The sequence below is a fragment of the Strongylocentrotus purpuratus genome, unplaced genomic scaffold, assembly GCF_000002235.5.
Source record: "Strongylocentrotus purpuratus isolate Spur 01 unplaced genomic scaffold, Spur_5.0 spur5_scaffold_1, whole genome shotgun sequence".
In the NCBI taxonomy this organism is placed as follows: Eukaryota; Metazoa; Echinodermata; class Echinoidea; order Camarodonta; family Strongylocentrotidae; genus Strongylocentrotus; species Strongylocentrotus purpuratus.
Window position 1 is genome coordinate 21,113,376 of NW_022145594.1, and position 16,015 is coordinate 21,129,390.

The 16,015-nt window shown below is 36.7% G+C and overlaps 1 protein-coding gene across 1 annotated transcript in view; it reads left to right on the forward strand.

Annotated features, from left to right (window-relative positions):
* The window catches only part of LOC583085, a 300,967-nt gene that overhangs the window by 168,294 nt on the left and 116,658 nt on the right, over nucleotides 1-16,015 (forward strand). Inside the window, exons 84-103 of the mRNA XM_030978601.1 lie at nucleotides 335-433; nucleotides 1,094-1,243; nucleotides 1,749-1,889; nucleotides 2,432-2,536; nucleotides 3,715-3,813; nucleotides 4,679-4,819; nucleotides 5,071-5,208; nucleotides 5,962-6,060; nucleotides 6,887-7,042; nucleotides 7,581-7,721; nucleotides 8,182-8,289; nucleotides 8,544-8,699; nucleotides 9,571-9,711; nucleotides 10,759-10,866; nucleotides 11,294-11,455; nucleotides 12,204-12,359; nucleotides 13,039-13,143; nucleotides 13,793-13,948; nucleotides 14,985-15,122; nucleotides 15,456-15,554. Coding sequence (XP_030834461.1) covers nucleotides 335-433; nucleotides 1,094-1,243; nucleotides 1,749-1,889; nucleotides 2,432-2,536; nucleotides 3,715-3,813; nucleotides 4,679-4,819; nucleotides 5,071-5,208; nucleotides 5,962-6,060; nucleotides 6,887-7,042; nucleotides 7,581-7,721; nucleotides 8,182-8,289; nucleotides 8,544-8,699; nucleotides 9,571-9,711; nucleotides 10,759-10,866; nucleotides 11,294-11,455; nucleotides 12,204-12,359; nucleotides 13,039-13,143; nucleotides 13,793-13,948; nucleotides 14,985-15,122; nucleotides 15,456-15,554 — 2,598 coding nt within the window. The remainder of the gene's footprint in view (nucleotides 1-334; nucleotides 434-1,093; nucleotides 1,244-1,748; nucleotides 1,890-2,431; nucleotides 2,537-3,714; nucleotides 3,814-4,678; nucleotides 4,820-5,070; nucleotides 5,209-5,961; nucleotides 6,061-6,886; nucleotides 7,043-7,580; nucleotides 7,722-8,181; nucleotides 8,290-8,543; nucleotides 8,700-9,570; nucleotides 9,712-10,758; nucleotides 10,867-11,293; nucleotides 11,456-12,203; nucleotides 12,360-13,038; nucleotides 13,144-13,792; nucleotides 13,949-14,984; nucleotides 15,123-15,455; nucleotides 15,555-16,015) is intronic.

Here is a 16,015-nt window from a genome sequence, read left to right on the forward strand (position 1 = left end):
TAATTAACGAAAAAAGAAAAAAAAACACATTTACCATGGTTTAATAGAACTGAGCTATCATTTGATATCTCACATTATAAGATGGGTTCAAGAATGTAGCCAATGAGAAGCGTTGAAATGGATCATGTGTGATTGCATTCATTTTTACCATATGCACAGGAGTGTTTTTAACCATGCAAAAAAGATGCGCCACATGCATGTTATTGCACTTACTATTGTGAATACCCTCATGCGCTGCATCACGATAACGCACTCACACCTGTGTATTATTTGTCTATTGATAAAGTCTACATGTGTAAGAACCAATTTCCAACAAACTTTTTCTTTATCACAGCTCCGCAGTGCAACCCACAGTGTATGAATGGAGGAACTTGTAACAACGGACAGTGTATTTGTCACCCTGGCTACACTGGTGCAATATGCCAAAATCAAGGTAATACATTAGCATCCCAATTTTTATCTCAACAGACATATTTTTGTTTAGTCATGTCTAATTGTTCCATCTTGAGATCAACCTGTACAATTGATGAACTGAATTTGAATTTCAAGAAATACAAGGTTTTTGTGGCCCAGGATATAGGAGATTCAATTTTATTGAGACAATTCCTTGTACATACTACCGGTAAATTCTCTTGTGGAAAGTTCTAATTGATTCATCTTTGTATAGATCTAACGACAAATAACACTTTATCTCTACATTTGAAGTTGAAAACAATTTCATCTGCAAGATTTAAATGAGTGATTGCACCATAACACAATATACTTGTGATGGATAAATCATTAAAATTGAAATATGACTCGTCAAAATTGCATTCTTTCCTGTCCAAAGGTTTTAAATGTTTTGATTTCATAGGTGCATGAACAATTCAGAAAATGGTGAATTCTATTTTTTTTTTACCCATTTGACGTTTAAAACTACTAGGCACTACCTATGAAGTAATGTAAGTGAAAGAAACAATCTAACTGACCACAAGCTTAATATTTAAAAAAATCTTGCGCAATGCAAATTCATCCCACACAAGTTTCCTATTTTGTGTCATTTATTATTCGTAGAATTAGTTTAAATAATCATATCATGAATCTTCCATTGCAGGTGGCTTCTCTCTTAGTATTCGTCAGGTTGGTAGCACCCCACCGGTCCAGGGAGCCAACCTACGATTCTCCTGCCAGTCCTCTGGGGCAGGCAGGCTTCAGAACCCTGTATGGAGGGATCCACGGGGGCAGAGAATCACACACCAGCAAGGCGAGTTTTATTTTCTAGAACTTTAATTTTTTTTTTTATTTGAGAAGCATTTATAAAAGAGAAATACATAGAGAAGTTCATTGAGTACAGTTGTTTATGTCTGCCTGTAACATTTGGTAATCTGAAAGGAGTGCATTTGTTGTAGTAACGGAGGAAGGTACTAGTTGTAGAAGCCAAAAAGATGGTCCTTATGTGAAGAAAGCAAAAAAGGAAAACAAAAATTATTAATAAACATTATGAATGAATAATGTGCAGAATAACCTGTAATTCTTGTTTTGCTGAATAACAATATCTTCATTTATTTTACTGCTGTTTGTTTAGTGTGAAATTTGTTTGAATCGGTATTTTATGTTCTTTTTTCTCTCCAATAGAGGGACAAATCCTGTCTCTCAAAATATAAATGTCCTACAGACAATTAAAACAGCACGGTTGCTGCTTTCCTTCAATATTTTTATGTATAGTAACAGCATTTTATTCCAGCTTTTTGATTATTTTTATTTTGCAGGAGGGTCAGATCGAGTTTATGTTGAGATGATATCACCATCTACCACGACTCTGGTCATAAACAGCATCTCAGCGGCTGATGCAGGCAGCTATGCTTGCATCCTGGGAACAGTTACTACTACGCTTAACATCCACATCGATGGTAAGTTTTGTAAAGATTCAATACATGCCGATCAGAGAACCTTGGCATAGGGATGCAATTTTCCTTAGATATCTATGTACATTTATCGCCCTCTCATGAAATATACATAGATGTGTCATAGATGTTAGCTGACATGTGCAGTAAATAAAAACATATACTTGATGAGTATTTTTTGACAAAATCTTTAAATATACCTAGAAAGAAAGTGAAAATGTTTAATTAGATTTATGAAAAGGAGCTAGCTGTCACAGTAAAAGTCAGTGTGAACCAAGCAGCAAACAGAAATTGGCAGTGCGGCAAACAAATGGTCCTCACAAAATTGTAATTTCGATATTGAGGAGGATGGATGGCTTCCTGTATACCGCTGGTACATGTATTTGCCTCTGCTTGGTGCTAATGGTGCTTTATTGCTCTAAAGTGCCTCACAAAATTCAATGCCTCTAGTCAGTATAAAATCCACATTAGTGCCCATATGTAAACCAGTGAAACTCGCTCTGTCTTTCAAGACTCTTGACATCAATGGGTGATATCATTTGTTTCAGCTCGAGTGGTTCAATGTAACCCACCCTGCCAGAATGGAGCCACATGCCGTGAGGGAACTTGTATCTGCCACAGAGGATACTCAGGACAAGCCTGTGAGAGAATAGGTACTGTATCCCAGTCTAATCATCTGTTGATCTGATGCTAGCTTATACCTATTTGTTCTTAAATTCATTTGGTCTGTTACAAAATCGCTTTCAAGAAACACAAGGGACTTTGTGGCCAAGTGTGTAGTAGACGAAAGTATAAGTACTCCAACTGTTATTGGATTAAATGTTCAATTGGACTATATGAAAATGGGACGAACTGATACTATTTATAATTAAAAACCGTTAAGAACAGTATTCAAAGTCTAGATTTGCACTACTGTGGGTCGAATCTATTTGAATTGCATGTAAAAATAAATCAAGACGGTCACTGTTTGTCATTAACTTTTAGTGTTTAACTACGAATTTGCTACAACACTAGACCACTATTTTGGTTTTATATGACTGCTTGCTTCATTATTAATTTAGGACAAAAAGTAAAGTCTGTTTAAATACTATGGGGGTTTGCATGTACCTGTATGTCTGTCTGTAATTAATGTTGTTAACTTTGTAGCGACTGTGAATTAGTTCCAGAATTTCTTAAAGATTAATATGTTGACCATGCTAAAAATTCCTAGTCAGGGTTTGTTAAGCATCGCTTCAATTTGGTTAGGAAATATTCAAAGATAGTTTACTGTCTAGTTTTTGTAATTTTGGTTTTGTAGTGGAGCATGTTAATACTCCCAAGAGAAAAAGACCTTTAGAGACTTTGTACTGTTTATACGCCATACAAATAATCTCCCTTTGCCACACTGTATTTATCATGTAAGGGTTGTGCGAACAGCTTCCATGATTATCAACCCGTTTCCAGTACAATATTCATCTATACTGGTGTCGGCGAGTTGTTGGGAGCTCATAAAAACTGGAAATGCGTAATCTTGCAAACCCATCGTCTTGGACATTGCAATCCTTCTGTCAATTGGTACATATTGTTTTGTGCAAAACTGCACAGGCAAAGAAAGCAACCAAAGTGTTAAAGCCCCACTGCACTAATTATAGCTACTTGCGCCCTCTATATAGCAAACGATGCCTAATCGGTGCCTGTTGGTCCACCATGATCCTCTTTTTCTTATGTTAATTGAGAGCTGAGTTGATGTGATACTCACCTGTCAGTGACCACGCTGGGTGGTCTAATCCCTCCTGGTCAAACTATTACAGACAGGCTTTAAGATGGTGTATGTTTGTATGTGATGTCACAGGTCAAGAATGCATCAGACCCTGTCAGAATGGAGGAACCTGTCTAAATGGAATCTGTCAGTGTATCCCAGGGTACTCTGGTATTGACTGCAGAAATGCAGGTTTGTATATTGTCTCACTTTATTGACCTATCGATCAGTTATCATTTTCAATCTTTGTAAAGAAATTTAATCAAATTCTAATTTAAAACATCTGCACTTGTACTAGTTTGTACTGATATTTTGAATCTGTTCCTCAGCCAACATGCTGCTGACATAAAATCGCCCTCTGATCATTTTCTCATACATACATCAAGGTTAATCTACTTTCTTATATATGTTATATTGTTACTCCAAAACAAATAGCCAAATGACAGATGTCATGAATTTGTGTTTCATCTCTAAGCCATTGAATACTGAATTCTCATTTTCGCCATAAGCTTACAAGAAGAACCAGGGTCCCGTCTCATAAAATATGTTATCCGTAAAAAAAGCTAAAATTATATGACAAATTTGCTCTCAGCCAATCAAATGCCACCGTTTCAGTAGCTTACTATAACAATGTTTTTGAAACGGCCATTTTGGTTCATTTTATGACAGAAAATCTTTGTTTTTCTGTGTGAACTTTTTAATGAAGTTCGTAGAAGTTCATTGAACAGTGATTGATCAAATATAACTAAAAATATCCTTTAATTTGTGGTTTACTCTCCATTATGTCATTATGAAAGAAATGAAACTTACAAGTGTTTATATGTTTCAAATACAGTTAACTTAATTACTCATACCTCTTGTAAAATTTATGTCTTTGTTTTGTGTAACTCAAAATAAAAGGCATGTCACATTCTGAAGAACGTAAATCAAGACAAATACATTTTTACATTCTTAAAAACTTACAAAACTTGAATTTTAAATCAGCAGACTGCAATCTTTGTTTTCACGAATGTAATCGATATGGAGATTTAAAATAATCATTTTTTTTCCTATACAGATATCAGGATTCTCCCTCCCCCAACTAGTACGCTGGTCGTTGGTCAGAATACAACCTTTGTCTGTGAGATTTCAGACCAGTTGGGCTACTTTAATCCAACTTGGCTGGGTCCAGGAGGTACTCCTGTCAACGTCAGGTCTGGTAAGTTTGTAAAAACCTACGCTGCAATTAGATACGTTTTAATACTCTTACTGCACAAATTAGTGCGTGAATAAACCTTGAAAAAGCTACATTTTTACTTATGTTATCATTTGCTTTTTAACTGGGCATTCATCACCTTAATTTTCTGTCATGAACACTCACCTTTAAAAAAGGCTTGAAGGCAGACAAATTCATCTAATTTACAACAAACTGCAGTTTCTAATCCACTTTTTATTCTTGCTTTCTGCTAGGTAATGGGAGGTACGTGGTTGAGAGGGTGTCTGACTATGTTTCTCGTCTCCATGTGGTAAGGGTTCAGCAGGTGGATACAGGGGTGTACGTCTGCACTGTGGGTATGCTCCGAGCGTCCTTCACTCTCACCATAGAGGGTAAGATTTATTTTGTTGATCTTTTTTCTTCATTTTTTTTATTATTTTATTTCCAGGAACATAGGCGAGTACAATGCCAAAGAATTCGTAAAAACGATCTTTGATTATAAATACAATACAAGATCAAAGAAAAATACGAATCAACTTATGCCTGGGGATTATCAAAAGAAACTTAGTTTCTGTTGAAGGATCTGGTCATTAGTTGATGGCGTAACATATAAATATACACAAGTATACATAAATATACAAACTTTCATAAGATACCACATAATTCAATACCAAGAAGATGCAAAAGACAAATCATGATATTATGACTATCACTATATATATACCGGTATATTGTTCAGGTCGTTAGGGTGAACCAATTTTAAAGATGAAAGAAGAACAAAAAAGAAATCACTTATATTTGGCCAAAAAGAGCCTGAAATAAAATAACACTATTTGTAAGTATTCTACATACAAGTGAAATGTCACTGTTTGTAAATTTTTAAGCTTAACAATTTTATAATTACATGATATGGATAAAATTCTAAACATGTATGTGATCCATGGCTAGAACATAGAGTAAATGTTGGCAAGGAAGTTATTTTCTTGAAAAACAATCAAAATAAAATGATTGAAATATACCAGAATTTCCCTGTTTAGCTTTAGAACCGATAGGGATTGGCTACTAGGATTATATTGCAGATCACTGTCTTGCTGCTGTAATCACCAAACTATGTTTTCTTTATAATAATTTCATTTTTTCCTCAGCTCCTGAATGTCCTCTGCCATGCTTGAATGGAGGCACATGTGTAGCAGGAGGTTGCCAATGTCATGCGGGTTACACCGGAAGACAATGCCAGAATAGTGGTAAGTAGCAACTATTCCAATCTAAAGTGATACTGCATCACCATTATGTTAAAGATGTTCATGCGTGAGTATACAGTGCGTCCCAGAAAAAACAAAACCGAGAATTATCGATGTTTTACATAACTTAGTCACATTTATAGTTATTAAAGGCACACTGCCATACTTGTAGCTACTTGCTCCCTCTATATAGAAAACTTCCCGAATCGGTGCCTGTTGGTCCCCCATGATCCTCTTTTTCTTATGTTAAATGAGAGCTGAGTTAATGAGATAGCCACCTGTCACAGTGACCTTGATGGCTCTCTGTGTGGTCTAATCCCTTCTGGCCCAGTAGTGGTGATGGTCTTTAAATGACACATATTTGGAAAGCTCAGATCCTCCTCTTTCATTTGATGCAAATCATATGATGCCAAGTTTACGCATAAGTGATTCAAATCAATTTGAAGAGAGGAAACCAAAAAGTCATTTGGCGGGCGGTATCTGAATTTCAAAGAGAAAATAACATTTCTAGAAGGTTGAGTTTCTGCCCTTTCATATGACACCTCAACCAGTAAAAATTAGCTAGGAATAACAAAGTTCTGTTTGTTTAAAGTAGCGCTTGCATTTCCATAATTTTATCAAACAAATTCTTTTTCACTGGCTGCCTGCCGTAGCAATAAGCAGAATTGACAAAAGACTTAACTCTGATTCGTTGACAATCAGCCATGCATGAAGTCTTTCATCTACGGCTGTTTGTCAACGAAACGGAGTTAGTCTTTTGTTAATTCAGTTTCTTTACCTTAAATAAAAATGAATACAAAATATGTATCTATTTCAACACACCTTCCAGGACCACCCTTCCAGGTGCGGATCCACCCCCCTGACACCAACCAGTACTTGATAGGTCAGGATATCACGTTCCTGTGTGAGGTGCCCCAGGGTAGCCCCTATGGTAGGCCGCAATGGAGAGGGCCTGACGGTGTACCCATCGTAGCCATCACACAGGGTAGGTATCTCTGTATTTCCTTTGCTTCTGTTAGTTAACAGATGATGCAATCAGGGGCCCGTTTCACAAAGCCTTTTTTCAATGACAAATGACAAAAGTCAGTGACAAATCTGCTGATATCCAATCAGAAGCATGGATTTCAGTAGCTTATAACAAAAACTGTCTTTTGTCACCGATGACAAGTTTTGTGAAACGCCCCCCCCCCCTCCTCGAAGTCTCCTTTGTCAATGAGTGATGCATGAACCTATTGTACAAAATGTTTTTGTGTTGTCTTTGGCATAAGGGTGATGACAAAAAAAAATGCTCACTTTCTTTGCTGCTTCTTAGTATTTTTGTAAGGATAGTATGAAGAAATGATAATGGTTACCTATAGACACTTCAAACAATGTCAAGGCTAAAATGTGCTGTGAAGATATCGCAAATCTTTGTTTTGATGGAGGTGGGGCCCTTGTTCCACTTGTGTGTACTTATTCAGGCATTGAAGGAGCATTTGTGTATAATCATGATAGCCTGTCTGAATGAACTCCTTTCTTTACAGGAGCTCCGAATCATCTGAGTTCCCAGGAAGTTGGATCCTACCTGACCCGCCTTGTCATCAGAAGCCTTCGGCTAGATGATGCAGGCTCCTACACGTGTTATGTCGGACCACATTCTACAACTTTCACCATCACTCTTGAGAGTAAGTAATATTTTTTTTAAATGTATTTGATTTGATTTGATTTATTGATTTATTCAAATTTTACACATAACGAAAGAGTGAGGCTGTCTGTAACAAACCGAAAACATCAAACAGGAGGGTTGACAAAGTAAGCAAAGCTTGATAGCATGACTACCCTCAATGGATACATAATAATACAAATATGGAGGAAAAAAATATTGGTAAAAGGGAAAAAAGAAAGAGGAAAAAAGAAGAAAAAAGAAAGAGGGGGTTTACACCAAAATTCACAGTTGTAAGTGGTAGTTGGATTTCAATTTGATATATGAAGATAGGTATCAACCACAAAATGTATACTTTGCTCCGTACTTAGAGAGGAACCCTTGTCACAGTACTTTGTACCTCATACTTCCCTTATTCCCCTTTTATTCATCACAATCCGGAATTCTTGGAATCAATATCAATATGTATTCTTATTCTGTAGGTACTGGAGGTCGACCCTGCACGGCTCCTTGCTTGAATGGAGGGACTTGTATGGATGGTAACTGTATTTGTCCTCAAGAGTTTACTGGACCATCATGCGAGAGACAAGGTAAGATGACCTGATTAAATCCTTGAAAGTATGTGATGATGACAGTTGCCAGTGCTAAGGCCGAAGTAATTAATTTGAAGATACCTTAGGAGCAAATATAGCACTTTTCAAAAGGAGAATTTTCTTTATTGTCAAATTATTAAAGACTTGTATTGCCTTTTGTTCATCTTATTCTTTCCCTTTCTCTATTTTTTCCTCTCTCCTCTTTTTCTCTCATTGGTGTTATATCAATATTTTTCTGCTTCTTCCATCAGTCACACCATATGCAATCCGCATCATCCCGCCCACCGACACAACGCCCTCTGTTGGTCAAACCATCAGTTTTCTTTGTGAGCTTAGACAGGATGGCCAGTACACAAGTCCCATCTGGAGGCTACCTAGTGGTCTACCAGTCAGTCCAAGGGGATTCAGTAAGTTGATCTATGATATATATAATAATACATGTATATCGGGTATTATCATCATCACTTTGTGTTTGATATATCCATTTCTGTTAATTGTGTTTAAATGTAAACGCTCAAAATCTAAATGTTACAAGAAAAGGGAATAAAATCCTTTGTCCATTGTCTTTTTCTTGTTTACTTTTCCCTCTCATCCACGTATGTAAATTCGATTTATATTATGTATGATGTGGAATATATTGAAGTTTTCATTATAATTTTTGTTATTCTTTCCTTGAACTAATTTTTGTTTCTTTTCCATATTGGTGTATTTGTTAATTTTCTTTATATTTTTGAACATTTCAATGTTGTAATCTTTGTTTTTATCAGTCTCCCGACTGTTTTAACAAGGAATTTTGATTCAATAAACCAAAATGAATGAACGAATGAATATCATCCTAAGGTAGTGCATTACTTTCTGATAAACATGTACATGTGAATTCACAAATGGCCAGTCTTTTGTTTTGAGCAAGGTATCTGTTATACAAGTGTGTATACCGGTATTCAAGAAAACCATTATTTCATCGTTACTATATAATGCCTACTTGCACACTGCTTATGAAGAACAGAGTACTAGTATACTGTCGCAAACATTGACTATCTCTTCTTCTTTTCATAAATAACGGGTGATTTTCAGAACTGTTACGAAAGATGAATGTAGTTGATTGAACTATTTGAACTTCAGTTCTTTTTAATACTCATTTTTTTCATCAAAAAATCAACAAAACGTCATTATAGGGACTATTTTCATGTGGCTTCATTGTAAAAACTTATCTCCTCACCATTGCATCCTGTTGTTGTTTATAATAATTAAATATTTTGTGCATGTTTGTGTTTGTAGTTGGTAGTCAGCGGATGTACACCCAGAGCTCCTCTCCCTACTCCACTACTTTGGTGATCGAAGACATCCAAGGGAGTGATTCAGGGACATACTCCTGCGCGGCTGGCCCTCTTACCACCTCATTCACAATCAGCATTGCAGGTAAACATTAGTTGGGATAAATTTCTTGAACCCATTAAAGGGAGAGGGTCGTCAGTCTCCATGTCCAGAAGGCCATAATTCTCTGACACCAGACTTGATAAAAAGACCATCAATGGGTGTACAAGTCTGCACACAGCAAGCTCATATTCCAATCAAGAAGGGAAACGTAAGATAATGACTTTACCATATGGGAAATAGGTGGAAAATGCAAAGCATTACGTAAGGCCTGTTGGTCCTAAAACTGAAGGCTAATCTTGATGATTGACAGCACCTGTTATAGTGTAGATACCCGAGCGGTGTTGAATTCCCCTTGAGAGCCCACTACTCTACGTCTTTAAGTAACTTGGGATTATTTTGGGGGTGCACATTATGGTCGTACTGCATTAACAATAGAGCCTGCTATGACTTAGGTCTGAAGAAGTTTGCAGCACAGGAAGTGAAAGATTACCAAAACAGGTAACATTTTATTTTTATAGAGAGAACTCTTTTCAAAATTACATCACCAATCAGATGAACCTCTTTAGTAATCTAAGGATTTGGACGAGTTGTTCAACATCTGCTCCTGCGACAAATGCCTTGCTGCAATTTTCTTCTCTAATCCTGGATTCACACTCTGTAATCTTACCATAACCCTTACCCTAAGCCTAACCTAAAACTCAAATGCAACTTTAAATCTAACCATATTATTTTGATGAAATAAAGCCTAGAGCAAAAGTCACTGGAGGAAACGTCAAATCACCTTTAAACCGTCTTTACGAATGTATTCAATAAGCCAGTTTACATTTGCAGTCTGAGCATGAGCAGATAAAGGTCATTGCAGACCTTATTGTGAAACACACAGAGACAATGTGCACTCCACGATACACAGGTCAAAGTATTGTTTGAGAGGGGGAAACAAAGGCTATTTATGTAGCACCTCCATCGCTGTAGGAGTGATTAATTCAAAATGTATAATTTGGGACCTTATGTTTTTTAAGATCTGTGGATATTCAGGGTAATTTGGGACACGTGCTAACCGTGAATTGGTCTATTATCTTTGATTTCTAGTTGAGCCAACATGTTCCAGACCCTGTCAGAATGGAGGAACCTGTGTGAATGGAGCATGTGTGTGCTTCCCTGACTATACTGGAGATCAATGCCAACTAAGAACTGCACGTAAGTTTAAATGCTTATACTACAAACTTTTGTGAGCACACTTCATAAAGTTGATGGTACATGTACATGCAGTATCCACATTTTATTGATTATTCTTCTATAATTCTACCAGAGCGACATTAAAAATGCATATTGTCAGATTATGTGATATTAAAAATCTACAAACAATGAAAATATTGTTAAATATTTCATCTTATTAAATGCAATGGATACGTAGTAGATATAATAAAGGTTGAAAAAATACAAATAATACTTCCCAGGAGTAGAGATGGTGCACATTGTGCATGAAAGAATCTGATGACCCGGGTCATAATATCTGTAAATCGCAATAGAGACAGTATTTGGTATCAAGAACTATATCAATTCAGATGATTATTATTATCATTATATTGAATTATGTATATGATGATTTCTTGTGTCTTTTCAGCTCTACCTGGTTCATACCGCATCACCATCACCCCGTCCATTCAGCAGATTCCTCGCCTAGGTTCAAGCTTCAATCTGGTCTGTCAGGTGTCTAGCAATAGCCCCTTTTTGGACCCTGAGTGGCGAGGAGCTAATGGCCAGCTCATTCCATCTGCATCACTAGGTAATCATCAAATGCCGTAATGCTTAGCTTTATACATGGGTTTAGTCATTGTGTGACTTTCAATATCTAATTTTTTTTAAGGGTGATTAAAAAATAATACATGGAAGTTATGTCTAGCAATAGCTCCTACCTAGTTCTTCAGTGGAGGGGGGGGGGGTGGAGGACTTATTGCAAGTTTCTTGAGGTGATCATCCGCGTAAAAGGTCTTTAAACTTGAGCCAATTGTAACAGCTATTAAAATCCAGTTTTTAATGTGGCATGTGGCAAATAACAGTTACGTTTGAGGACTTTTCTAGCTATCTTGTTTTATGCATATAATAATTGCCTGGTGTTTTGCAAAGACAACTGGTCATATTGATAAAGGATGAGCTGGAACCGAATTACAAGCATGTTGAGGTTGTGTTTTCATATGTAAAAATTCCAATCTCCACTGGGTACATGTAAGCTTTCCAAAACTGTAGACATGGTCATCACTCGGTCACCATATGGTCAGTAACAATTTCATTAAAGGCCAAGTCCACTCCAAAATTAATTTGCTTTTAATTGATGCAGATAAACAAGAGTGAGTTGATAATTTTTCTTGTGATTTTTAAAGTTTTTCATGTCATTAAAACTCCAAAACTTTCTTATCAGTAATCCGATTTTGCTCAAACTTTTTTGATTTGTTTGTCTGCTGTTTCTGCTTCTATTGAAAGTAATTTTGTTAAAGTGGAGTTGCCCTTTAATCGTATATTATCTTTTCTAACAGGTGCAGTAGGACGATTGTACACGGTAAAGACAAGCGACAGTTCCTCCATCCTCTATATCAACAGCGTGATGGCCGCAGATGCGGGAAGCTACTCCTGCAGTACAGGGCCACTCACTGCTACGGCTAACATCACAATTAGTGGTGGGGGCGGTACAGGTAGGAAGTGAACAGAGCCATCTATACACAGAGTTTGGCCAACTTGGTTTCACGGTTCTAGCCATGGCCTATATTCTTTTTTGTTGTGCTTGCCTAACAAAGCAGTAGTCGCCATATTGTGTCCAACTCTAACCGGGTCGGCCGAACTCTGTGTATAGATGGCTTTGGAAGTGAAACTATTACATGTTTTACTTGTGCATTCTGGCTATCTCTATACCCAGGCTGGTACACAGGGGGTTGGCGGGGGGGGGGGGTTGTTTTTTTATGTGTGTATTTTTGAGCAACACCCCCCCCCCCCCTTTGAGTTTGACAAAATGTCAAATTTCCAAATTTTGAGACCAAAGAAAAAAAAAGTGTCCTCTTATCCCCCCCCCCCCCTCCCCGCCACTTAATTCAGCAGCTGGCTGAGTCGTTGCGAAATTTTCGGCCCGATTTAAGAATGTTAAACCCCCCCCCCCCTTGAAAAAATCCTGCGTACGCTACTGTCTATACCATACAAAATTGATAAAAGAATTTGCCAGTTCGTAGATTAAATCTGTGCATGAATGAGCATAGAATGGCCATATGCACCAAAATTGTTCACCCCATCGAGAAGAATAATGGATTTGTGCTCATGTAAGTTATGTTTGTAACGGGACATTTTTACAACTGTATATACAACTTTGTTTAAATCCCTCAGCCATAGAGGAACGTTGCTTCCCCCCATGCCGAAATGGAGCAACCTGCTCTCATGGTAGATGTGTATGTTTGCCTGGTTACAGCGGACAAGCTTGTGAACAAAGAGGTATGTTCAAATTCATTAGGACAGAGGGGATGCATGGTCTAACTTTCATTATATGTGTTTTTGTAACTTTAATGGTAAATATTATTCCTGTAAGGTGAAATATTTTTACATAATTTCACATTTTATGTACTCTGAGTTATTTATGCATCAAGGTACAATTAAAAGAAACTTAATTGAATAACTTCTGATGGCCTTGATTGACAGGCATGTGGTTTTCATACACAGTCATTATAAGCCGCGCACAGTCATATGAGGATGCTTTTAATGGCCCATACATATGCAAATTATTTAGGATTGATTATGTGACACCACAATGCTTATCCTTAGGTATTTTGCCTTAAAGTCAGCTTTATTAAATAAATTCTTTAGATGTGATCTCAATGCGAGCTGAGCCATATTACTTAGCCAAGCAAAGTGCTAAATAAAATACTGACTTAATCTACGTACTGAATTGAATAAGTCAACAGGGGTGCTCAATGGCCGTTTCACAATTTTTTTTCAATGACAAATGACAAAAATCAGTGACAAATCTGCTGATATCCAATCAGAAGCAAGGATTTCAGTAGCTTATAACAAAAACTGTCAATCGTCACTGATGACAAGTTTTGTGAAACACCCCCCTAAACATTTAATTTATATTCCCCTGTAGAAGCTATCCATGTCCTGCCGGACATCCCGACCCCTGAGAGCGAGCCCAGGATTGGAGATCCTCTCAGACTCCTGTGTCAGGCACCTATTGGGAGTACGTACGGTAACCCAACGTGGCTGGACTCTAACCTCCAAGCAGTACCAGGAAGAGTCATAGGTGAGTCAGGTATTTTGTATTTTCCCACAACCCATCCTGGTATTCAGCACAAATTTTCCATTAGAGGCAAGTCCAGGAATTGAAATCTTAAAAGAATTGTTATCTTTATAAGATTTTCAATTCTCAATGTCTTCACCGGTCTTCCGTATAACTTCACTACCATTTGAAAATATTGTTTCCTTACCCAATTAATTTGCTTCTCCCGGTCTGTAACCCAGTCTTTAATGTTGAGAGGAAATGTGTACAGAGAGAGAGAAGGGATTATTTAAAACTGGGAATTCAAATATAGAGGTATGAGAAACTTCAGGTCTAAAACTAATCGGAAAAGAAATCATGAAGTGAAAATTGTTCAGTTTTATGAAAGTTACATGCCTAAAACAAGAGATTTCATTACCAATCCCATGTTCCCAAAGGTTTCCTTTTTGGAAAAGTTTGCAGTTTACTTAAAGGTAATACAAAGTTTTAGGAAATTTTGAAAATTGAGTGGGTAGTGATTCTAAACAATTTTGATATATTTGGATGCCCCTGTGGATGTATTATAAGCACTAGAAAATTTATCCCGTAAAACACTTCTGCTTTCGAGAAAAATTGAATTAAACAATTTACTGGTGTTCCTGGTAAATGTTGATAAATTTCAAATAGCTCCTACGGCCTTACAATGGTAGCTGCGACCATGAAAATTTCAGAATATGTTGTTGTGATATATAATTTCCAAACGGGAATAGCTAATCGGTCGATTTTAGTCAAGACATATTGTTTTATAGCTTTATTAATATCTTGACCTTGAGAGGGAGCTATACAACATAAAGAATTTATTATTTACAATTTCATAAGTTTAGACTTGATTTCAACCACGAAAACGATCACTGAATATTGTAGGATCGCATATGCTTCAAATATGTTCATTTGAACCAAATCCATGACCCCATACCAAAACTTTGTATTACCTTTAATGTCTGTGAATCTGTAGTGAAAACCTCCAAATGATATGCTCAATCGTTTACTTGAGATTAACATGTAATGGTAATATACACAGGTAACGAGCGAGTGTATGTGGACTATCCAGCGCCAGGAGCAACCCGACTCAACTTTGAGGCTCTGAGTCTCCAGGATGCAGGCAGCTACACTTGTCAAACAGGACCTCTCACGTCCATCTATGAAATTGACATTCAAGGTAAAAAACAAGTGAAAATTGTAGATATATATTCCTCTTCCTTCCAACTAGTTTCTGCCCATTCCCCCTTCACAGATTTACTCCCTTTCCTGTGTAGATGTTGAGCTGTTAGCTACTGTACATGATTCCCTTATTATCCTAGGCTTAATACATGAATCAAATTCTATAACTGTCCATCATTGTCAACTTCACTATTACTCTTTAAAAAGTTTGTTTGAGGTCAATTTCTGATGATGCCTCTCGTCTCACCACAGAGCATTATGCTTCATGTATTTGATTGCTTTTTTTCACTTAAATGCGCTTTATCTACATCTTGCCTCTTTCTAAATACAGGTAATGATTGCGGAGGACTCTGTCTTAATGGAGGAACCTGTAACTCTGGGAGATGTCTCTGCCCTAATGGATATAGAGGACCACAGTGCACAGTACATGGTAAATATCTTTTGATTTGTTATTTAGTGATCATGAAGTAAATTTTTTCAGGGGCAAAATTACAAATGTTAGTAGAAAACTGTGTTGGTGCTTGTTTGTTTGATTGATTTTATTTCTGCGTTCAACAAGATACAAATTCAAATTCAAAATACACAAATTTGAACAATAACAAATACAATGAATAAAATGTTTACAAAAGTAATTAAATAGAAAGTCATGTACAATTATATCGTACGATAAACATTTACGAAGCATACAAATAAGATAAGAAATTTATAGTAAATATTTTTCAATAAAGTAGAGAGGTAATTTAGAAAACAGGAGACCACCATCGTGTGCAGTTAGGCTGGAAATGGATGTATAATCATTTTATTTACAATAGGCAGAAGGGGTTTATGTGAAAAACAAGGTGACTAATATATGTATCCTTTTAAATGGACTCTTATAGATATTCAAGATTT